Consider the following 25,475-nt stretch of genomic DNA (forward strand, 5'->3'; position numbering starts at 1 on the left):
ACTTTAATTCATTTATAATCCATGAAACCATGAAAAATTATCTCCTAAAAACCTTAAAGAGAGCACTTCACACTCTCAAATAAAGACCTCCATTGCCCAACTACTGACTATCAGCAGAAGACCCTCTTCTTTGTCTTCAGCATGAAGCACCAGGCCTAATCGGACTCTGACCCACTTCTGGCAGATCACCTCCTCCCACATCCCCAGGCTACCCTATGCTTGAGCCCCACTGGACTATTTACAGTGTGAGATTCTTTCACATTTCTAGCCTTGCATATGCTGCTGCTGCCACCTACAGCAGTGACTCTCAACAGGGGACAATTTTGCCTCTAGGGGACATCTGGCAATGTCTGGGGACACTTTTTGATTGTCACACTGGGAGAAAGGGGTGTTACTAGCATTTAGTGGGTGGAGGCCAGGGATGCTGTTAAATATCCTACAGTGCACAGTAGTATAGCCCCCACTACAAAAGTGTCCAGCCCAATATAATAATGCTGAGATGGGGAATCCCTGCCCTAGAATCTCTTTGATTTCTCTGCCGGATGAACTCCAGTTTACCTATCAAGACTCGGTTCAAATGTCACCTCCTCTGAGAAACCTTCCTCTACCAACCAGGTCCTCTCTCCAGATAAATAATGTCACATCTTTCTACTTTTTCATACACACCTCTATTTAGCACATCACATATTAGACTGAAAATTTTTATGTTTACAAGCATGTCCCTATTACTAGAATGGGAGCTCCCCTAAATAGAGACTGTATTTTACTCATCTTTTATTCTCAGTGCTTGGGACAGTGCCTGGCACTCAAATGTGTACTGGATGAATTAAACGAGACACATCTACAGAGAATACAAAATATTTTCAAGCAAACAATTCAGCATTCTGAACCTGTCTGAAATTAACGATTCCTCAGTTCTAAGAAATACACATGTACAAATATACATTTTTCACCAACTTTCTAAAACTAGTCATTAACATTGTGGCATCACATTTTAGAATATTTATAAATTACATTGGTTTATATAAGTGCTGCTCAAAATAAATTTAACCAAATCTCTCTAAATATTCTGCTAAATTTAGTAAAATAGGGACTGGAAAATAATGGAACATTAAAGTAAGTATATATTTAAAACATCTATTTTAGGAAGAACAATAAAATAAGAAAATATTGAAATGTATAATCTTGAGATTAGTGTTAAAGGCTTTGAAATAATTAAGACGTAAGTTTATTACAGTTCTACTATACTAGGCTTAAGCAATTTACCTATTTAGGATTAAGTTACATATAATGAACAAAAACTTTTATAACAAAGAGAAAAAATGTAAAAAATAATTCTAATAAAAATATGAATATAAGCAAAGAATGGAAGACATTCAAGCTTGGGCAAAATGCTAATGCACATTAAATAATAGGGTACTGAAATCTCTGAGCATCCTAACAACCTAACACAGGAGATTTAGAAAACAACAGATGAGGGAAATAAAATAACAGTAGAGAAAACTAACTACTATACAGATTTAGAAATCTGAATAGCAATCATTGTTATAACTGTATACGTAGTACCTTAGCTCCTTAACCTGCTTCTTGATTGAACTGACAAAATATTACACATACTGTTAAAATATCAAGTATTTATTTTCAGATCAAAAGTCATTATATAGCCTTTACAAAAGTAATACTGTATTTCAAAAGGCATATATAATAAACATATGCCAGTCACTGTTATGTTGTTTGCTATGCCTGAAATAAACATTATTATGCAGACAGACTACAAAGTCTCATCTTCACTCTAAGTTGTAAACACAGAACACAGACAGTGTCCCAGATACAGGTAAAAGTTCTCATTAGATTTAAAAAATCAGTCATTAATGAGCTGTTGATTATAGAAAGCTAGAAACTCAATTTTATACTGCTAGAGACTGGTAGCTAAACATGTAAGAAAAGAATTTGTAGACTCTCAAGTGCTTTAGAAACCAGGGTCTCTGACCAAAGCAGTGATTTAATTTCACGGCTGCTCAGTACAGATAGCTGACATTACTAAATGCTACTCTAATATCAACTTGTTAAATGTGAATCCAGACTCAGCATATCAGAATACTAACCCAGACTAACTGGAGTCATGGGAAATATTTTGGGAGCTGTTTATTTATAAGTGAGTTACAATATACCACTATAATTAGATTAATATATAATTATTGATAAACACAGGATTATTTCTAAAACCCATTATTGTTGCCACTGTTATATTTAGAAAAAACAACACTAGAATCTTCTCCGTAAAACAAGCCTTTGATTTATCAATTAGATCTATTTAGATATAGCATAAATTAAATTTAACTGTCACTATATGGTTTACAATGCTTTTATAAAGAGAAGTCTAATAAACATTAAAAGGGGGGGACAATTTAAATCTCCAGCAAACTGCACACTTCTGAATTATTTTATAATCCAATAATCTACCAAAAGATAGAATCTGCACAAAGTTATACATTTGATTGTCACAAAAAATATTTAAGTTAGCTTACCAAAGCATAAATAAAACCAGTAACAATGGATATTTTTAATAATGCAAAAGGCATTTGATCCACATTTCATTAAAAAACACATTTAAAATACTCTTCTCAAAAGCATCCACAACAAACTATAATTATTACCACAAAATAAACTATTTTAAGGTATTTCTACAAATATTTCTACATGAATTATTCCTTTCAGATTATTTCATTAAGTGTAAAATAAATGTATAAGTAACATTAATTCAATTAGCATACTATTAATGTTTCTTCTCAGTGCCACTTCATTTCTTTCTTTTAGGAAGAAAACAGTTGATTAGATTATAATCTCCTAAAATCTGGTTTTAGAAAAGTTTCCTAAATGGAATTTAAAATTCTAAAATATAGATCAGAATTTGAAATCTGATCTTTTTTTATCCTTAGTAAAGTACTGGCTTACATTAACATCTGGGCATTGGTAACAATTATTATATTTACCAGATTTCAGAAGAGAGAAAATAAACTAGCAATTACTATTTTATTCACCTAAAGTTACTTATCCAGAAGTTTTTTTTAAAAAACAATCTTTAATAAACATATTGGATGTTACAAAAACACAGATAAGTTTTTTTCCCCCCAAAACTATGATGTACTGTCATGTAAAATTGCTTTAGTTAGAAAATTTTTTAAATTTCCTGGAATCTGGTAAAACATTCCAAATACAGAAATTTAAAAAATCTATTTCAGTTCAAACCATTTTAAATACTTTGGAAAGGCCAAATTACATAAAGAACTTTTGGCTAAGATTCATAAGAGTTAAATTACTAATATAATAAAGCTGAATTGTCAAAAAAATGAAAAGGTAAACAGAAAATTGTGGGATATGCCTAGCAATTTAAACCAAATTCAAAAATATTAAAACTTAGAATTCAATATTGTTGAAAGAGTGGGTTACATTTTAGAAGGTAGTATTAACTCGTGGCTAAAGGAAAATAGGATGGAAACAAAATTCCTGTGGTTAAGGGTATATACAAATACAAATGCCATTTATTTTTCCTCTGCTTTAAACATGCAGCATAATAGTTTTTATGAATGATCTTATAAACACATGTATTTGAGATATAGTTTCTCTATGATAATTTATAACAAGATCTTCACATTTTGATAAGCGTTCTAAATTTTACTCTATTTCATAATGATTAAGAAGGGGAGAAAACAAAATGATCACTTGAAAATAGGAATAAAGTATTGAGCTACACAATAGAATACTATACCATTTAAAGGAAAAATATACCAAGATAAAATGTTATGAAATAGACTGTTATTCAAAGTTTGTTTTTATGTTGTAGAAAAGTTTTATAGCTTAAATCACTTAGGAAGATTTTTAAAAATATATATTTTGTACATTGGTAAAATAACAAATAGAGTAAAAAACTATACATAGAGTTCTTCAGATTTACAAATATAAAATTTATGAATACAAAATACTGCTAGCTAAGGACCAGGAAAATATATAAAACTGCTTGGTTATAATAAATGTTCTCCAAATATTTCATTAAGTTATTTTCGTATAAATTAACATTTACCAAGACCAAAGGAAACTTACCTTGCAAGAATTAGACAGTTCATTTGTGCAATCTCTGTTGCTGTCTCTTGATAAATTATCCACTTTACCTTCATTTCCAGATGCAAACTTTATGAGTAACTGAGATGGTCCCCCTTTAGAACAATTGTGCTTAAGGCTGGATAGACAGGAAATATTTGGATAAGCTCCTCCCAATGAAATACTTCTTTGTAAAATACCATGGTTTTTGTTCATCTGTGAATGTGGTCTTTCCAATTCTCCATTGATATTTATTTGACTATCTACATTTTGGGAGGATGGCAAACATGCAGATGTCCTATGCATGAGCTTAATATACTCTGAATCAGAATTAAGCTTAATTTCTGACATTTCTGGTTTACAATCACCATTTGTTGTTTCACAGTCTAATGTAGTTGCTTTTTGTTGGTTGAAATGCACTGAAACACAAGAATATCCTTCAGATGATTCTTCATAGACAGTCTGTCTGGGAGTATTATTCAAAAGAACAATTTTCTTCTGTAACGAGCCCTTCCTGTGAAGTGGCCGTATGTCTCTTACTTCTCCGGGGGTACAAAATGTTTTAGATAACCGAAGTCCATTGACAGCTGTTGAAAGAAATCCTTTAGCACTAGTGCCATCCTCACTATGTGCAATTTCACTAGGAGAAATAATAAACTGATGTGAAGTTTGATAGGATCCTTTGCTCAGAAGAGTACGTGGACTTGTTGGAGAAGTCGGTGGGGTATTTGAAGGACTCCTAGGAAAAATGACTAAGGAGGAGCAACGTTTTAGTGGAAGTTTTGTGTTCCCGCTCACTGGCAATTTCATAATCTCTAATCCATGTTCCAAGTCATCCTGGACAAAAGGATCTGTACTTGTACTTCTTGAAAAAATTTCACATGGAGTAGTATTCCTGTTTGGCACACTCCTATTGAAGGTGCTGTCAGAAGGTAAGTTTCCACCCAAAAAAGTATCATCACTTGGTGGAAAAGTATAACTACTACTGTCACTGATGACACTGTTAGTGTATGAACCTCCACTTGTGATACTTGCACATGACCCAAAATCACTACCGTTGCTGCTGTAAGACCCATTATCACTGGTTGAAAAGTTACTAAGGCTACCACTACAAATGGCTGGACTGCTTACAAGGTGACCATCATTCACAGCATTCAATTCATTATCGACCACAGCACTGCTGTAAATACCATCGTTTAAGACACAAGTAAATGAAGCATCATCACTATCAGCTAAGACATTGCTAGACTGAAGATATCCACTGTACCTTGTTGGCTGTAGTGAAATCTGTAGACAGCTGCTCTTTTTGTTAACATTTTCAGATGAGGGAACAGATGATCTTTCTTGAAACTGAACGTTTTCCTTTATTAACGGAGCTAGTGCAGTCTGTCTGGGAGTCAGCTTCATTTGAACAACGTTAGACGTTGAAATCCGTGTTGGTCTTTTGAAGCACATGTGAACATGGCTATCCAAGTCATCTCCGGAGGTTTCTGACAAAGGGTAAGTATTGCTTCTTCTGGCTGCAAAGTGCAATCGTAAGCTTTGTGCCATTTGTTCTCATTTCCAAACATGTTAAGGGCTGAAAGTCATAACAAAGATCTCTGTCCGTAGACAGGCTAGAAGCAGCTGCACTGCATCAAAAGAAAAAATCATTTGTGGTGCCTAAAAGAGCTATTAAGTAGTAGTCTTTATCCTAAGTAAAACATTAGATACCAGATATCACAGAAAGAAAAAGACGACCCATTCCAGAGACTGACGTTTCCAAAATGTCTTGAATTGCTTGTAGTCAAAATGCCTTCACTTACAAAGCACTTGATTTCCAGCGACCTTTAAGCTGAGCTCAGCTGCAGCACACTGACTCAAACACAGCCAACCTTGTTTCAATTATACCTTCTCCAATTTGCATGAATGAGTAACACAAGAACAACAATCTTCTAACATTTCAAGTTGAAACAGTATTTTTTCACCCCAGCTCTACTAAATGAACATTTAACTGTGTGAATCGCAGTGCCTATACTTTCTCCAGCCGACTTTGACCACTAATATTTTTACCCATAGGTATAGAATTACAGGAAGTTGGTAGGAACGAAACCCCATGTAATTAAGCATCAAATCAAAGATTGAATTTCCAAATAGTAGCCATACTAGGAATCTAGTCAAGTTAGTTAATATAGGGACTGCTAATTTTTTTTTAATTTGTGAATTCAAACAGTTAGGTAAATTTGGAAATACCAAAACTTTACGATGAATTAAAACTTTAGCACTACATCAAATAGATACATATTTTAGCTTCCAAACTGCTAGTTACATAAAAACTGAAAGCTTAAGGACAGAACTACAAAATTAACCTAGTAATACCATTGCAAAACTGAAGCATAGGTTCGAGAAAAAAAGTTTAAGAGAAGCTGTCACTAAGCATTTTCTCCTGTAATTTTAAGGCCTTTTCCAGCCAAGTAGAACAGTCTTTAAATGATGCCATTTATACTTTGACTATTAAAACTGCCAAGAAATAGCCTAAGCAAACATTCCAATAAAAATATATGCAGATTAGAAAAAAAAAACTATACCCCAAGATAGTTTGAACACACAGGATATTTTATTCCACTGTCTCTGCAATTCATTCACTTAAGAGAGTGTTGTGGTAAGTAAAGAAGTCTAAAAAGGATTTAACACATCAAATAAACATATCTCAATGCCAATTCTGTTCTGAAAAACTCTAAGAGCTCTTTGCTGGCCCCTGCTGGTGCTTTGAAACAATCCATTTAGCTGTTTGATATCTATGAAGAAATACAAACCAAGCTGCACATTTCTTTATATAAACAAAGTACATACTTGTTTACATTTTTGAGAGCTAGCCCTACCCTAGAGGTGGAATTACTCAGTGCTGATAAAGCTCCCACAGTAGAGAACAGTGGACTGTTTGTCCTTTTAGAGGTCGTGATTTTGTATATATATTTTTTCTGCTTTGTATTTATTTAACCTTTATTTTCAGTTTACTAGGCAATAAAAATTTAATATTTTAATTTCTCTCCCAAATGCCATAGACCAAGGTTGGTATTCTATTTGAAAGAAACAAATTTATTTTTAAATAATACTCTAGGGTATATTTAAACCCCTTACCTAAATTTTATAGCTGGAACTCCAGTAATAAATATATACTGGCTCATTCATAGGAAAGTAAAAGGTAAAATAGTTCCGTTGTTTATACCACATGCTACTACACCCAACTTGTATTTTTCTAAGTAAGTTTTTTTTCCTAAGTAAAAGCAAATATGTAAAACATATACTCATACTTTGTTAAAAAAATTGCTTAAGATATATCTGTTTTCGATCAGAATTTTCTAAACAGATTTTTAATCAATTAAGACACAAAATAAATTATGGGAATTTATTGAATTTCATTTGACTAGAATGAAACAGCACTGTTTTTGAACGCGTACAATAGTTGGAAACTTAGTGATACAATTATTATGTTATTTTTGCTTTTGTATAAACTACCTCCTTTATGATTTTACAGACTTCAGTCAATATTCTCTTAACGTCTTTTTCTTTTAAATAAGGAGGAGTCCTGTTTTACTCTGCCTTCAAATGACTTCAGCGTTCTTTCTGGGATTAAGTGTGGGGTCTAATAACTCAAAGAATGAATCCCTTCTAATAGGCTAATCAATGAGATCTAATTGTTCATGCCTGTGGCCTAAAACTTCCAGGAAATAAGAAAAGCTCCTCTGATTATTAACATATAAAATAATGAACTCCAAGTATTTGGCCAGATAAATGTCTTCTCTTTGGTAAGCTTCACTACAAATAGGCATCAGTTCCATGTCCCCTAACTAGATTTTAACTTTCCAGAGAGCATGGGCCATAACTACACATTTCTTCTGATGCTCCTGAGCTTCAGAAGCTGTGTCATCACAGTCACTCTGAATGCCTAATGCTTTCTTTCGGGATTTTTCTTGTTGTTGTTGAAGTTGATCCAGCTGCCACTTTTAAAGAAATATCAAAAAGCACTGCAGGTGGACAAGAAAGAATGACGTTTGAAAAATTTACAGAGAAGGTTTCAGCCAAGGAAAAGTAAGGTAAGAGAATCACATGCACTTCCTAGCACTCTAGTCTGAGTTTAAATTCTAGGGAGGCTGAACAGTTTGCACTGCTGGCTGAGGTCTGAAATTGCATAGGATCTATACTGCTATTACAGCAGTTACATGGGAAATCGGGGAACTTGCTATAAATTGTAGTCCCTCAGTCCAGCAAATACCAAAACAGGAGTGTTAATCCTAACCTTAAGTGTAGAACTGGAGGGACATGGCAGCCCTCATCTGGAAAGAATCCATGCAAATCCTACATAGAATTTCATATTCTGGAATGAAACAGATAATGTCTTAGGATTGAAGCTAAGAACCTCACATTCAGAGCTGTTGGTTACTGATCATCTACATGGAAAATAATGTGATTATCTACATGGTATGGATAGGCTCTGGGTAATCTTAATCATTGACTGAACTTTGAAGGCCAAAGTCAGCTGCGGTGGTTAATTGTATGTATCAACTTCGATAGGTTATGGTACCCACTTGTTTGGTCAAACTATCAGAATAGACATTGCTATGAAGACATTTAGACATGATTAGCATTTAAATCAGTAGACTCTGAGTAGAGCACATTACCCTCCACAATGTGTGTGGGTCTCATCCAATCAGTTGAGGGCTTTGAGAGCAAACACAGGTTTTGTAAGAAGCAGCAATTCTGCCTCAAGACTACAATGTAGAATCCCTGCCTAAGTTCTCAGCTTCCTGGCCTGCCCTGCAGATTTCAGATTGAAGTCTTCACTATATATATATTGTGTGGAAATATATATATTCATATATTATACATAATTTCATATGTAAAATAAATGAAAAATAAATAATACATAAAATATATACACAATCTATTGTTTCTATTTCTCTGGAGAACCTTCACTAATACAACTGCTAAACGTGAGAAGCACAGGGTCTCCACCCAGAATATAGGTGGCTCCTAAAACCGGTGGCTGAATGTGTACAGGTGTATGTCTTAGACTGGTGACACAGTGCTAACTTTTGCATTGGTGGGTAGAATTTTTTTAAGACACATCATTCTGAAATGTTATGTCATTATTGCCACCACTACCACCACCATCACCATAATGAAACGACAATATTTTATAACCCTCAAGTCTTAAAATTGGCTGGAAAAAAGTGATATAAGCCTACTCTTTCTTGAAAGCAAATATCACTTATATTACAAACGTTTTCCAGATGACTAAAGTTGTTTCTGCTTAATATTATACTTGTGTTCTTCACCCTCCATTTTCAAAGATAATTTTCTAGGAAAATGGTACATTTTAAATTTAGTTGTGAGTGCCTCAGCAGAATAAAGATGGAATGACGTTTATAATGACACAGGTCACTTGTTGCTATACAATCAGGTCTGTTACTCCACCAATGGCTATAGTTTCTATAACATCTCAGGTCATCTCTATACCTCCCTTACCTGCTAAGACTAGCAACAAATCAGAAGACTAGAATGACACACACCACCATGTTCTAATTATCTTTGGCTCTTTGTTTTGCTGGTAAACCAAGTTTCTTGAGAAAAGCTGTATTTCCCATGCACAGAAGAGCATCTAACACAGTAGATATACTAAATGGTATATCTTAGCTAACACAAGATGTACCATATCAGAGAGCTACAAACGTGTAAGTCCATGAATGTTAAATGACACTTTATATTTGTATCATGATAAAGAATTTTGCAAGTATTTTCATAGTCACTGTCTCATTTTATCCTCACAATATGCGTATGAGATAGGCAGGGCAAATATTGTTGTCCTCATTTTTTAAATGTGAGAAGATATTTTTAGAAGGATTGAATAATTTGTTTAGGGTTACAAGCTAATGCCCCCAAAGAAAGGCAGGATCATAATAGAATTTCTTAGTCCTTAGTGTGGGGATCTATAATAACTTTTCTTTTTCCCACCGAGATGGAGTCTCACTCTGTTGCCTAGGCTGGAATGCAGTGGTGTGATCTCAGCTCACGGCAACCTCCACCTCCTGGGCTCAAGCAATTCTTATGCCTCAGCCTCCAGAGTAGCCAGGACTACAGGTGCGCATCATCAGGCCTGGCTAATTTTTGTATTTTTAGTAGAGACGCAGTTTCACCATGCTAGCCCGGCTGGTGTCAAACTCCTGACCTCAGGTGTTCACCTAACCTCAGGAACACCTCCTGATCCACCCGCCTCAGCCTCCCAAAGTGCTGGGATTACAGGCATTACAATATCTTGATTAATGTGTTATTTGTTTTTTCATTTGGTTAAAAGTTTTAAAAATTTTGTCATATTTATCCATCTATAAATATCCAACTGTTAATATCAAAGGCAATAATTTTTTTCTTCCAACCTATCATGACACACTTTATAGTATTATATACACAATAAATACTTAAGGAATGTTAATTCACTGATAAGTGTTTGACAAACAGCCATTCTGGCCATTAAGAAAGAGTCACGCCAATACTAAAGTTACTGGCAAAATGGACCAGACAATTAAGCATGGTGGAAAGCACAAATGTGAGCTGTCCCTCCTTGTGGACAACATGCAAATAACGCAAATAAAATAGTTCACCAATAATACACCCAATGATCAGGCAGAATTCACATCGGTATCAGTGGCAACAGGAAAAATAACAGTAATACCATGATCTAGCAATTCAATTCTAAAACATATCTCTTAGAGATAGACTCAGACATGTACATAGGGAGACATAAAAATGTTTATCAATTGGTAAGAGCAAAATACTGGAAATAACACTAATATCTATTAAGGAGGTTAAACACATAAATTATAGCATTATGATTTTTCAGAATATAGAAAATTACGCATCATTGAAATGTGTAATCACAGATCTCACAAATATAATGTTAAGCAAAAAAGCATATCAGAGGAATGTCTACAGAGATATACTATTTTTATAAATTAAAAAATATGCAAAATAAACAAGGTAGGTTTTTGTTTTTTGGAGACAGAGTTTTGCTCTTGTCACCTAGGCTGGAGTGCAATGGTGTGATCTTGGCTCACTGCAACCTCCACCTCCTGGGTTCGAGCAAGTCTCCCACCTCAGCCTCCCAAGTAGCTGGGACTACAGGTGCCCACCATCACGTCTAACTAATTTTTGTATTTTTATTAGAGACAGAGTTTCACCATGTTGGTCAGCCTGGTCTTGAACTCCTGACCTCAGGTGATCCACCTGCCTCGGCCTCCCAAAGTGCTGGGATTACAGGCATAAGCAACCATGCCCGGCCAACAATGTGTTTTTTAGGGATATATATATCTCATATATATATGATATATAATATATGATATATATATGATATATATATCTCATATATATATGATATATAATATATGATATATATATGATATATATATCAATTACATATATATCACATATATATGTGATAAAAGTATTTTAAAAAGCAAAGAATGATAAATACAAAATTGAGGACAGTGGCTACTACTTGTGGAGGAAGAAAAGAAGATGCTACTAAGGAGGGATCTAGGGAGGGTTTCAAAGATTTTGGTAATGTTCTAATTCTTAAGCTGAGTAATGTGTATACATATTTGTCTTATTATTTAAAATATTTATATTATGTGGGCTTTTTTTGTATGTATATTTCATGAGTTAAAAACAAAACACACACAAAAACTCCACCAATATGAAGTTTAATTTGTTTCCATCTAGAAGGGACCAGCCTGGCCAACATGGTAAAACCCCATCTCTACTAAAAATACAAAAATAAGCTGGGCAAGGAGGCGGGTGCCTGTAATCCCAGCTACTTGGAAGGCTGAGGCAGAAGAATAGCTTGAACCTGGGAGGCAGAGGTTGCAGTGAGCTGAGACTGTGCCACTGCACTCCAGCCTAGGCAACAGACTGAGATTCTGTCAAAAAATAATAATAATAAATAAAGGAAAACAGATCTATAGAGACAGAGGGGAAAAAAAGGAAAACATTTTATATTCTTTTCAAAAAGCAAAAACACAGACAGAAAACAAATAGCTCTGTAACTAACCATATTTGATAATCAAATCAGCAACATCTGTCACTTAGCCTTAAAAATTAGATTGCCAGGCTGGGCATGGCGGCTCATGCCTGTAATCCCAGCACTTTGGGAGTCAGAGGCAGGCGGATCACGAGATCAGGAGATCAGGACCATCCTGGACAACATGGTGAAACCCCATCTCTACTAAAATTCACAAAAATTAGCCAGGTGTGGTGGTGAGCGCCTGTGGTCCCAGCTACTAGGGAGGCTGAGGCAGGGGAACTGCATAAACCCTGGAGGCGGAGGTTGCAGTGAGCTGAGACTGCACCACTGTGCTCCCACCTTGCGACAAAGCGAGACTCCATCTCAAAAAAAAAACTATATATATATATATTGCCAGTCAGTGATAGTCTTCTTTGGCAGCAATAATGTACTTTTGCTTAGTATGATGTTTATTAAATATTTCATTGGCAATATCTTTAGTTGCTAGTATAATTACCATTTCTTGAGGGCAAAAAACCATGAATGTAGTTTAACACTAAAAACAGACTTTGTTTTAAAAAAGCTAGTTTCTCTGTTAGCTAAAAAATGAACAAAACTTTAATTTTTCTGGTGCTGTAACTGATAAGCTTTGCACACATAACACTGTTTCTATACTTACCTGTTCAAATCTTACAGGTTTAAAATATAGATGTAAGACGCTAAGAAGAGGGTTTGAGATTGGATCCTCAAAGACAAAATTAGGAAAAGGATAGGACTTTAAGAGAGTCTTTAGGAATTCAGAAATCAGAACAATCATTTTACAAAAAGAACATCAGGTTTAACTTTGCTTTTTGCTTCTGTAAGAGCTGGCCATCCTTGAGAAGACTTTATTTGCTTATTCCTTAACAGTGTAAAAAGGACAGATTTCCTCTGTAGAACAGTGGGGATGAGAGAGTGGATAGGATGTCCATTGGATACAGGTAACCCTAAGAAAGGCCACTGTAGTGAGGAGGTGCAACTGAAGGATATCCTGGGGGAGGATTCCCAGAGCCACGGGGTAGGAACCAGGGGTCATGGGCGAGTGAGAGGGAAGGCAAGACAAAGAGGTTGGTTTTCTGTCCTCTCCTGTCACAAGAGGTCTTGAGTAAGACCTTATAATATGTTGGCAATCAGAAGAGGTGCTTGGGAGGAGAATGGAAAGGGAGTGAGTAGGACCAGGAGGAAGAAAACAAATTCTATCTCCCTCACCATTTTGCCCAGAGTCTCCATAACCAACCCCAAGCCATCTCTCAAATCCCAGATTGCTTACCCACTTCCCCGGCTGCTCTATTGAAACGTACCCTTACTTCATATTTCACACAAGCACTATATAACTTACCAATCGGTTTTCGTCAAACACTTCAAAAAGAAGCCGGTGCTGCTGAGGATGAACCTAAGTAAGAAAAACACAATCTTTATTTAAAAACAAATAAACATCAACCCATGGATACTCAGAAATAAATGCTTAAAGATGCTGCCATTTGGTCGGGCGTGGTGGCTCATGCCTGTAGTCCCAGCACTTTGGGAGGCCGAGGTGGGTGGATCGCCTGATGTCAGGACTTTGAGACCAGCCTGGCCAACATGGTGAAACCTCGTCTCTACTAAAAATACAAAAATGAGCCAGGTATGGTGGCATGTGCCTGTAATCCCAGCTACTTGGGATGCTGAGGCAGGAGAATCGCTTCAACCTGGGAGGTGGCAATTGTAGTGAGCCAAGGTTGTGCCATTGCACTCCAGCCTGGGCGACATAGAGAGACTCCATCTCAAGAAAAACAAAACAAAACAAACAAACAAAAAGATGTTGCCATTTGCTAATTCCGATTATTTGGAATGCATTTTTAAATTACATGAAATAAGAGCAGACTAGTCATGTGTCACTCATTTTCTAGTAGTTTCACAAAAACAACAAAGTGAATCTGGTTGTTTATTTTTCAGATTTTTCTAACAGAAAGAAAGGAAGTAAAAGAAAATTTCAAAAGATTACTTAAATGTTTGCAAACGCTTATAAATACAGACTAGATTTTGACATCTTATGATCAGTTTTATTTACTTGCTTTTTATTTATCAGTTTAGAGCCACCCAAAGTGGACATTTATTTTTCAGAAACTAGTGTTGTGAATCTTTTTATTATTGATTTAATAAAATTACATGTTGCTTTTACTATATAACATACATAGCAGTCAAATGTATACACTGCGTTTTCACTTAAGGTTTAAATTTTGTAGCACATGAATAAAAATTACAAGCAATATTTTATTTTTCAAAGCCAATGCTTTCATTCTTGTAGGAATGTTTCGATATCAAAATAAAAATCTATGTAACATCAAACTGAAAGGCAATCTTTAAAACTTTTTTTGTACCAGAGTTTAAAATGAACAAAACATATTCACGTTTATGTTTATTTTTCACCTACAATACATATATTATATTGAACACTATGATATCTTAAAACATTGGTGTACATGTCAAAAGTATTGATAGAAAAAAGTCCTATGCTTGTGACAAAGATATCTAGAAACCTAACTCAGTGTCTCCTTTCCCTCTGAAAACATAATCCTAGTTTTACCTACAGCCACGTTCCCAGGCTGACCACACTGCACACCTCTTGAGGAAACCATTAATTTTTGAAAACTGAAGTACAACACATATTCAGCGAAGTATAAAGTATACTAACGTTGGGATGAGGAAGAAAAAAGTATACTAATCTTAACTATACAGCTTGATAACTTTTTACATATACATACTGTATCATACAGTATGTATATGTAAAAATACATATACATACGTATCATATACATATACAGTATGTAAAATACACATACATATACAGTATGTAAAAATACATATACATACTGTATATGTATCAAAACCAGATAAAGATATTGAATACTCTGTTCTATTCTATATATTGTTTTTTTGTGAATGGTGTCCTATGGAATTGTTTAACATGGAGACCCTGAATATGTCTATCTACAAATGTATCCCTTGTTCCTAGGGGCAACCAATGAAGCCAACCTAGTGCCAGTCACTCCTCGGGAGAGCTTTTCAGAGGTGGCTGACTCAGCTGGGAGAGATGTCCCTTTTGCCCCTTGCATTTATCTTTCCTGTCTGAAATGTGGTTAGGATAGCTGGCACTCCTGCAGCCATATTGTGACCATGGAGTAACTGAGGATAGACATGCCAAACATAAGGCTACACAACGTGGGGATGGAAAAATAGTGTTAAGACGGCCGGATGTGCTGGTTCACACTTGTCATCCCAGTACTCCCAGGCTGAGGCGGGAGGATCACTTGAGCCCAGGAGTTGGAGACCAGCCTGGGCATCATAGAGAGACCATCTCTACAAAAATAACAAAAATTAGCTGGGCGTCATGGCACGCGCCTATAGTCCCAGCTACTCAGGAGGCTGAGGCACGAGAATCGTTTGAACCTGGGAGGCGGAGGTTGCAGTGAGCCGAGATCGTGCCACTGCACTCCAGCCTAGATAACAGAGTGCAAACCTGTCCCCTCCCCTCCACCACCCCCACCAAAAAAAGGTTGGGCATGGTGGCTCACGCCTGTAATCCCAGCACTTAAGGAGGCCAAGGCAGGCAGATCACTTGAGTTCAGGAGTCTGAAACCAGCCTGGCCAACAGGGTGAAACCCTGTCTCTACTAAAAATACAAAAGTTAGCTGGGCGTGGCAGCAGGCACCTGTAATCCCAGCTAGTTGGGAGGCTGAGGCAGGAGAATCGCTTGAACCTGGGGGACAGAGGTTGCAGTGAACCAAGATCGTGCCACCGCACTGTCCAGCGTGGGCAACAGAGTGAGACTACGTCTCAAAAAAAAAAAAAAAAGAAAGAAAAAGAAAAACAGTGTAAGACGATTTTTTTTCAAAGAGGATGTAGAAGAACTTTTGAGGAGATGTAACTGAGCTAAGACTTGAAAGATGGGAAGAATTTAAATGAGAAGGTATAGAGAACATGCACAGCAAGGTCACATGAGAAAAGAAGGCATGGGGGCAGAATGAGCATGCTCTAAGGAAATGAGACTGACAAAGACTGACAAGATTCTTTTTTTTTGAGATAGAGTCTCACTCTGTCACCCAAGCTGGAGTGCAGTGGCGCGATCACAGCTCAGTGCAACCAGGCTCAAGCAATCCTCCCACCTCAGCCTCCTGAGGGTCTACAGGCATGCACTACCATGCTCGGCTAATTTTTTAAACATTTTTCTAGAGACAAGGTCTCACTGTGTTGCCTAGGCTGATCTTGAACTCCTGGGCTCAAGTGATCCTCCTGTCATGGCCTCACAAGAATATTTTTGCATTAGACACTGGCAAGAAAAGTTTGGTTAGTTAGGGTGGGGCCAGGGTGGAGACACTGACATCCAGAAGAAGAGTTAAGACTTGATTGGTAGGGAGACCAAAGCAGTTTTAAAAGGAGAAATGACATAATTTAGGTCATTTCTGAAGATTATTTTGTCAGTGGTGCATAAAATGAACTGGACTGGAGAGAGACCCTGGTGTCTACAGGAGCTGGAGCCCTAGTAACTCAGGCAGGGAGTCAGCAGAGCTTTGCTCAGGATGGCCCCAGTGGGAGTAGGGAGGGAGACAGGGCTATAGAAACCATTTTGAGGAAAAATCTCCAAAGTATCAATGTCTATCAAAATATCTAGCAGACACTGCAGATGTTTAATGAATATTGCTAAGAAACTAATCTGCTGTCCTGGTTCAGACTGTAATTAATAGCTCGTAACAGGAGTTACTACCTCAACTATCTTTTTTTTTCCCTCCTCACTCTGTCACCCTGGCTGGAGTACAGTGGTGCAATCCCAACTCACTGCAACCTCTGTCTCCTAGGTTCAAGCGATTTTCCTGCCTCGACCTCCCAAGTAGCTGGGACTACAGGGGCATGCCACCAGGCCTGGCTAATTTTTGTATTTTTTTTTAGTAGAGACAGGGTTTCACCATGTTGGCCAGGCTGGTCTCGAACTCCTGACCTCAGGTGATCCACCCACCTCGGCCTCCCAAAGTGCTGGGATTACAGGCGTGAGCCATCACGCCTGGCCTATCTTATCTTTTTAATCTATCTTTCCTACTGTAATCAGAGTGACTTACCTAGAAGACATTTAGGCCATCTTTACACCCTACTTAAAAGTTGTCCCCAATGGTCTAAATAACAAAATCCAAATGCCTGCGTATGGAATGGTCCTTCAGGATCTGAGTCCAATTTGCCTTTCTGGCCTTGTGTCCTACAAATGTCCCCTTGCCCAACCAAATATACATCTACCCTATATTGTAATCACACTGGAAACTCACTACTAATTGCTTCTTGCATTTTCTGATTTGTACTTCTGTGCATGTTAAGGTCTATCCACTTGCAACACCTTCTCCACTCTACATGTCTACATTGTGCTCATCATTCAAGCCCAGCTCAAATGCCAACCTCTCCCTAGAGCCTGACCTCCCCATTCACTACTACTCCTCTGCTTTCAAAGTAGTTGATCAGATTTACTACATTTTTTCCTTTTATTAAAGTTAATTTGGCATATGTGTGATATCTCCCTACTGAGTTATAAACACCACAAATGACTTATTCATGTTGCTTTTTGTATTTCAGAAGCACATAATAAATGCAAAAATATAGTTTAAAATGTGTAGTGAGAATACTAATTAAAAATACTAATTAAAACATCAACATAAACAGCTATCTTCTCTCTTGGGAGATTCTATTTAAATTGTAGGTAATAGTTTGTAAAAGATATAAAACCATTACAGCAAAGAAGATAAGAGGGCCATCAGCAGCTGAGCAATTTCAACAGTTACCTAGCAGACAGATGAAGCGGGGACGGAAATGATGATGGAGGGCAGAGGAAGCTGAAAACCACCGAAAGAACAGAGTGTCAAAGCAACAGGGGCAACTGCCCTAATGAAAGAATGTCTCAAATACCCCCTTAGCCTCCGGATGGTACATGTACACACATGCACGAGCACGCACGCACACACACCCTCTTATTAGAGATTTTCCCTTTATGTCTGATTTCAGGAGGAGATTTAATGAAAATAAAAGCATCAGATTTTTTTCCTTTTTTAAAAAAATTATTTTAGTTTTGGGAGTACACGTACAAGTTGGTTCTATAGATAAACTGTGTGTTATGGGGGTTTTTTGTACATATTATTTCATTCCAGGTAATAAGCATAGTACCCAACAGGTAGCTTTTCTATCCTCACCCTCCTCCTGTCCTCTACCCTCAAGCAGGCCGCGGTATCTACTGTTCCCTTCTTTGTATCCATGTGTACTCATGTTTAACTTCCACTTATAAGTGAGAACATGTGGTGGTTGGTTTTCTGTTCCTGTAAGCATCAGTTTTAATATATAAAATATAAATGGTAACTAAAAATGTAACATATAATTGTTAAATGTTTATGCATTTTACCTAGAGAAACAACAGATGATTTTTCTATTTTATCACTGTTAAGTATGATAGATTACCAGAGATCACGAACGTACAAATTAGAAAAACTGTCCTCAAAGGAAAAAGAGATAATTTAGGAAACAAAAGAAAAGAGTTTTAAAAACTATAAGGAGTATCCTTAGAAACATTTAGGAATGTCTTGCATCCATAAAACGAAAACAAGATACTAAAAAAGGGAACTGGAAAACAAAAAAGTGCTGGAATGAAAAACGACTGTTGAATTAAAATAGAAGTGCTTTAAGAAAAATTTGTGGAAATCTCCCCAAAGGTAAAATAAAAAGCTAAGTTGAAGGGAAATGAGCGAAAATAAAAAAGAGGATTTTCTGAACAGATTCAGTGAAAGAATTAACTCCTAATGCCCTAAAAAAGAGGCTGGGCAAATTATGACTTGTGTGCTAAATCCAGCCAGCCACCTACTTTTTAATTCAATGGCTCACAAGATAAGAATATTTTTTATATTTTTAAATGGTTACATTTCAGATAGGTATATAAATACCTACACCATAGCCTTGATTTTGCCTCCCAACCTACAACACTGAAAATATTTACTATCTGTCCCTTTAAGAAAAAGTTCACTGACCCTTGTTCTAGACAATCACTGTATGTTATCTATTAATTTCTCTCATGTATCTAGAATGGTACTGGTTAAGACCAGCCTTGGAAGATGTGAGAAAAAAGTTACTCAAACCATTTTCTGAGTCTGTGGTTCAGATGAGGAATTCTGATTGAGAAGAACAGAAAATCACTCTAGGTGACCTTCCATTCAACTAGTTGGAATCCCCAAATGATAATACAAACAGAGGGAAGAAAATTATTATAGAAATTATTCACACAATTTCCAGAGTTGAAGAGAAACAGTATTCATTAGACCGAAATGCTTACTGATATGGTTTGACTGTGTCCCTACCCAAATCTCACCTGAATTGTAATAATCCGCATGTGTCAACAGCAGGGCCAGGTGGAGATAATTGAATCACGGGGGTGGTTTCCCCCATACTGTTCTCCTGGTAATGAATAAGTCTCAGGAGATCTGATGGTTTTAAAAATGGGAGTTTCCCTGCACACACTCTCTTGCCTGTTACCATGTATGATATGCCTTTGCTTCTCCTTTGCCTTCTGCCATGATTGTGAGGCCTCCCCAGCCATGTGGAACTGTGAGTCCGTTAAACCTCTTTCCTTTAAAAATTATCCAGTCTTGGGTACGTCTTTACTAGCAGCATCAGAATGGACTAATCCACTTACCAAAGGCCAAACACAATGGATTTTAAAAACTGTACATACAAGGCATATCACTGTGAAATTTTAAAACAATGGCGTAAAGATAATTATTAAAATTTTTCAGAGAAAGAGAAGGAAAGAGGGAGAAAAAAGGAACAAGTATATCTTTCAACAGGAATACAAAATACAATTGTAAAAGATGATAAAGCAATGTCTTCAAATTTATGTTCACCCAAGAATCCTATGAATGGCCAAACATAAGTTGGCTATTTATTCATTTATCGCAGTTGGAAATCAACTTGGAACATGCATGCATGAGCTTTTTAATAATACGGGAAATATGATCAGAGTAACAAACAGAAACAGTTAAAAAGTGGGTAGCAGGAATAGGAGGGAGGACAGAGCACCAGAATTTGTTGTTTTTCATTATAAGCCCTTTTATACTATCTCATTTTAAAACTATATGCAAATTCTTTCACAAGATTTTTTAAGTTTATTGAAGATAGAAGTAAAACTATGCTCACAAAAAACAGAGTTTATAAGATGATATTTTAAGGAAAGGCAAAAGCAGAAAAAAAATAAAAATATCAGTGACAGCCTTATTGAAAAAAAGGATAACTATGTTAGTCTATAAATGCATAAAACAACAGAGGAAAAAAGTTGCCAAAAAAGTATCCAATTTTCCAGAAAGAACAAAGGTGTTGAGAAGTATATGATTCTATTGTGTTCATAAAGAAACTGAAGCAATATTCCTGAAAATTCTGCCAGTGGTTGTGGGAACAAACAATACAGGTACATCTTTAAAATAGCTTTACTAGCTATAATTCACATAGCATACACTCATCCCTTTGAAGTATACAATTCAATGGTTTTTAATATATTCAGAGAATGTGCAACCATCACCACAATTTTAGAACATTTTTAGCATTACAAAATGAAACCTTGTGTCTTTTAACAGATACTCCCCATTTTCCCTCAACCTTCCCAGGAAACCACTAATCTACTTTCTGTCTCCATAGATTTGCCTATTCTGGACATTTCATGTAAGTGGAATCATACAATATATGGTCTTTTGTCATTGGTTTCTGATATGGTTTGACTGTGTCCCCACCCAAATCTCATCTTGAATTATAGTTCGCATACTCCCTATGTGTAGTGGGAGGGACCTGGTGGGAGGTAATTGAATCATGGGGGCGGTTACCTTCCTGCTGTTTTCGTGATAGTGAGTTCTAATAAGATCTCATGGCTTTACCCACATTGCCAAGACAATGCTAAGCCAAAAGAACAAAGCTGGAGGCATCACGCTACCTGACTTCAAAACAGCATGGTACTGGTACCAAAACAGAGATATAGACCAATGGAACAGAATAGAGCTCTCGGAAATAATACCACACATCTACAACCATGTGAATTTTGACAAACCTGAGAAAAACAAGAAACGGGGAAAGGATTCCCTATTTAATAAATGGTGCTGGGAAAACTGGCTAGCCATAGGTAGAAAGCTGAAACTGGATCCCTTCCTTACACCTTATACAAAAATTAATTCAAGATGGATGAAAGACCTAAATGTTAGACCTGAAACCATAAGAACCCTAGAAGAAAACCTAGGCAATACCATTCAGGCCATAGGCATGGGCAAGGACTTCATGACTAAAACACCAAAAACAATGGCAACAAAAGCCAAAATTGACAAATGGGATCTAATTAAACTAAAGAGTTTCTGCACAGCAAAAGAAACTACCATCAGAGTCAACAGGCAACCTACAGAATGGGAGAAAATTTTTACAATCTACCCATCTGACAAAGGACTAATATCCAAAATCTACAAAGAACTTAAACAAATTTACAAGAAAAAAAATCAAACAACTCCATCAAAAAGTGGGCAAAGGATATGCACAGACATTTCTCAAAAGAAGACATATGTGCAGCCAACAGACACATGAAAAGATGCTCATCATCACTGGCCATCAGAGAATTTGCATAAATGCAAATCAAAACCACAATGAGATACCATCTCACACCAGTTAGAATGGCAATCATTAAAAAGTCAGGAAACAACAGGTGCTGGAGAGGATGTGGAGAAATAGGAACACTTTTACACTGTTGGTGGGACTGTAAACTAGTTCAACCATTGTGGAAGACAGTGTGGCGATTCCTCAAGGATTTTGAACTGGAAATACCATTTGACCCAGCCATCCCATGACTGGGTATATACCCAAAGGATTATAAATCATGCTGCTATAAAGACATATGCACACGTATGTTTATTGCAGCACTATTCACAATAGCAAAGACTTGGAACCAACCCAAATGTCCATCAATGATAGATTGGATTAAGAAAATGTGGCAGACATACACCATGGAATACTATGCATCCATAAAAAAGGATGAGTTAATGTCCTTTGTAGGGACATGGATGAAGCTAGAAACCATCATTCTGAGCAAACTATCGCAGGCACAGAAAACCCAACACCGCCTGTTCTCACTCACAGGTGGGAATTGAATAATGAGAACACTTGGACACAGGAAGGGGAACATCACACACTGGGGCCTGTTGTGGGGTGGGGGGAGGGGGGAGGGATAGCATTAGGAGATATACCTAATGTAAATGACGAGTTAATGGGTGCAGCGCACCAACATGGCACATGTATACATATGTAACAAACCTGCATGCTGTGCACATGTACCCTAGAACTTAAAGCATAAAAAAAAAATCTGATGGCTTTGTAAGGGGTTTTCCACCTTTTTCTTGACACTTCTACTTGCTGCTGCCATGTGAAGAGGGATATGTTTGCTTCCCCTTCTACCATGATTGTAAGTTTTCTGAGGCCTTCCCAGCCATGCTAAACTGTGAGTCAATTAAAACTTTTTCCTTTATACATTACACAGTCCTGGCTGGAGGCAGTGGGTCACACCTGTAATCCCAGCACTTTGGGAGGCCGAGGTGGGCAGATCACCTGAGGTCAGGAGTTCGAGACCATTCTGGCCAAGATGGTGAAACCCCATCTCTACTAAAAATACAAAATTAGCTGGGTGTGGTGGCACATGCCTGTAATCCCAGCTACTTGGGAGGCTGAGACAGGAGAATTGCTTGAACCCAGGAGGCGGAGGTTGCAGTGAGCTGAAATTGCGCCACTGCACTCCAGCCTGGGCAACAAGAGTGAAACTCTGTCTCAAAATAATAATAATAATGATAATCAAAAAAAAAATTACCCAGTCTCAGGCATATCTTATGAGCAGTGTGAGAATGGGCTAATATAGCTTCTTTCACTTAGTATAATGATTTCAAGGTTCATCCAAGTTGTAACTTGTATCAATACTTCATTCCTTTTTATTGATGAATGATATTTCATTATATGTGTATATCCCATTTTGTTATCAGTTGATGGACATTTGTGCTGTTTCTAATTTTTGACTATTATGAATAATGCTGCTACGAACATTGGTGCACAAGTTTTCTGTGCATATATTTTAAGAACACTGTAAAAAGTGTAAAAAGTTAAATGAATTAGACAAGTATTTTCATAAGCATAAAACAATATATGAATAGAAAGTATTCCGGCATTTTAATTTAAATGTTTTATGTCTTTCCACTTTATTTCTTTATGCAAATAGTTATCTCTAATCAACAAATATAAAAATAAACTGTAGATATATGGCCACGCAGAAAAAACCCAAACAGTAAAAAAGGATATATAGTAAATTATAAATCTCTGTCTTACCTTTGTCCCACCCCCAGAGCAAATACAGTAAATAGCTTCTTAGGTCCTTCCAGAATTATTTTCTAAAAATACCAGCATATAAGAAATTTTATTATTAAAATTTTATTTTATTAAAAATTTTTATGGTTTTACACAAATAGTATATTCCTATATACAACGTTCTGCTTTTTTTTTTTTTTTTTTTTTTTTTGAGATGGAGTCTCACTCTATTGCCCAGGCTGGAGTGCACTGGCACAGTATCAGCTCCCTGCAACCTCTGCCTCCCAGATTCCAGTGATTCTCCTGCCTCAGCCTCCCAAGTAGCTGTAATTAGAGGCACCCACCACCATGCCTGGCTAATTTTGTATTTTTAGTAGAGATGGGGTTTCACCATGTTGGCCAGACTGGTTTTGAACTCCTGGCCTCAGGTGATCCACCCGCCTTGGCCTCCTAAAGTAGTGGGATTACAGGCATGAGCCATCATGCCTGGCCTTGTTCTGCATTTTTCTTGCTTCATTTAATATAATCTGAAATGAATTATCTATAACAACATATAAACCTGTCTCTTTTTAAACAGCAGATTAGGATTTTGTTGTATGAATGTATCATAATTTACTTACTGCTCCACTGATGGGGTGTCCTGCCTTCTTCCTAGCTAAAAGAATTATAATTTTATTCAAATATTGGGTGACTACTATGTACGTCAGGGATAGACAGCAACTCTTCTCTCCCAGGGGCTGAATTTTGATTCCTTTAAGCCTTAGGGTAACACCATTTTCCTCACCAACAATGGCATAGGAAATATGCACATTACACAATTCTGGCCCAAGAGAAAAAGATTCAAAGTCTTCTGGAAAAAGGTTTTTTACTTTTTTAAAGGGATACTAAGCAAAGGCTGGGTGCGGTGGCTCACGCCTGTAATCCTAGCACTTTGGGAGGCCGAGGCGGGTGGATCATGAGGTCAGGAGATCGAGACCATCCTGGCTAACACAGTGAAACCCTGTCTCTACTAAAACTACAAAAAATTAGCCGAGCGTGGTGGCATGCACCTGTAGTCCCAGCTACTCGGGAGGCTGAGGCAAGAGAATCGTTTGAATCCGGGAGGCAGAGGTTGCAGTGAGTCGAGATCGTGCCACTACACTCCAGCCTGGGCGACAGAGTGAGACTCTGTTTAAAAAAAAAAAAAAGATACTCAGCAAAAAGCTCTCCCTTTTCAGCCTCTGGACATCATCATGTCTTTGGAACTGCTATAAGTATCTGTGACCACAGAGAGAAAGCCAAGAGAATCCCAGAGAAGCTGGGTCAAGCATGACTTCTTTCACCTGCTGCAATGACAAACCTTCTTCTATGCTTCTTATGATTAAAGCTAACCAGTGTGCTTATTGTGAAGGCAGTTTTCATTGCTACTTCAAGTCTATAACTTGAAGCTGAAAGCATCCTAAATGATACACTTTGTTAGAGGGGTCCCTCCTAAACCTCCTAGACTAAGTGATCCCCCATCCCTGTATTTACTCTCCGGTACCATTGTTTTCCCTTCTATAAAGCTCAGCACACTGGTAATAATTTTGAGTTACCTGTTCACACTGGTCCATACTAGACAGTAAGTTTCATTGAGGGTAGGAACTGTGGCCACCTCATTAACAATCATAGCAAAGTGCCTAAGAAATAGGTATAGAAAAATATCACGCCAAATTTGTGTGCATATGTAGGTAAGTTTTTTTCCCCCAACCATAAAAATACAAAAGAAAATAAACCACATAGGAAATCCCAGAAGAGCATATTATCAGTGGTGGTTTATCGAGATGAAATTATGGCTGATTTTCATTTCTCTTTATTAAAAAAATCTATCTTGTATAAGTTACATTACTTCTATAACATAATATAAACATACACTTGCATATATATACATTACATAAATCTAATATATTGAGTA

At 36.9% G+C, this 25,475-nt stretch overlaps 1 protein-coding gene across 3 annotated transcripts in view; it reads right to left on the bottom strand.

Annotated features, from left to right (window-relative positions):
- NEDD4 (NEDD4 E3 ubiquitin protein ligase) overlaps positions 1-25,475 on the bottom strand; it is a 165,615-nt gene that overhangs the window by 81,607 nt on the left and 58,533 nt on the right. Inside the window, exons 1-2 of one of the 3 annotated variants that reach the window (XM_024232666.3) lie at positions 23,564-23,582; positions 13,512-13,565 (exon numbers count right to left, since the gene is read on the bottom strand). Coding sequence is in view for 2 of the 3 variants with exons in the window: in XM_024232664.3 (XP_024088432.1) it covers positions 4,102-5,649 (1,548 nt within the window). In the remaining variant the exon portion in view is untranslated. Of the gene's footprint in view, positions 1-4,101; positions 8,900-13,511; positions 13,566-23,563; positions 23,583-25,475 lie in introns of those variants that run through there. The other 2 variants (XM_024232665.3, XM_024232664.3) reach the window with 2 other exon arrangements.

This window comes from Pongo abelii, chromosome 16 (assembly GCF_028885655.2).
Source record: "Pongo abelii isolate AG06213 chromosome 16, NHGRI_mPonAbe1-v2.0_pri, whole genome shotgun sequence".
NCBI classification, from domain to species: domain Eukaryota; kingdom Metazoa; phylum Chordata; class Mammalia; order Primates; family Hominidae; genus Pongo; species Pongo abelii.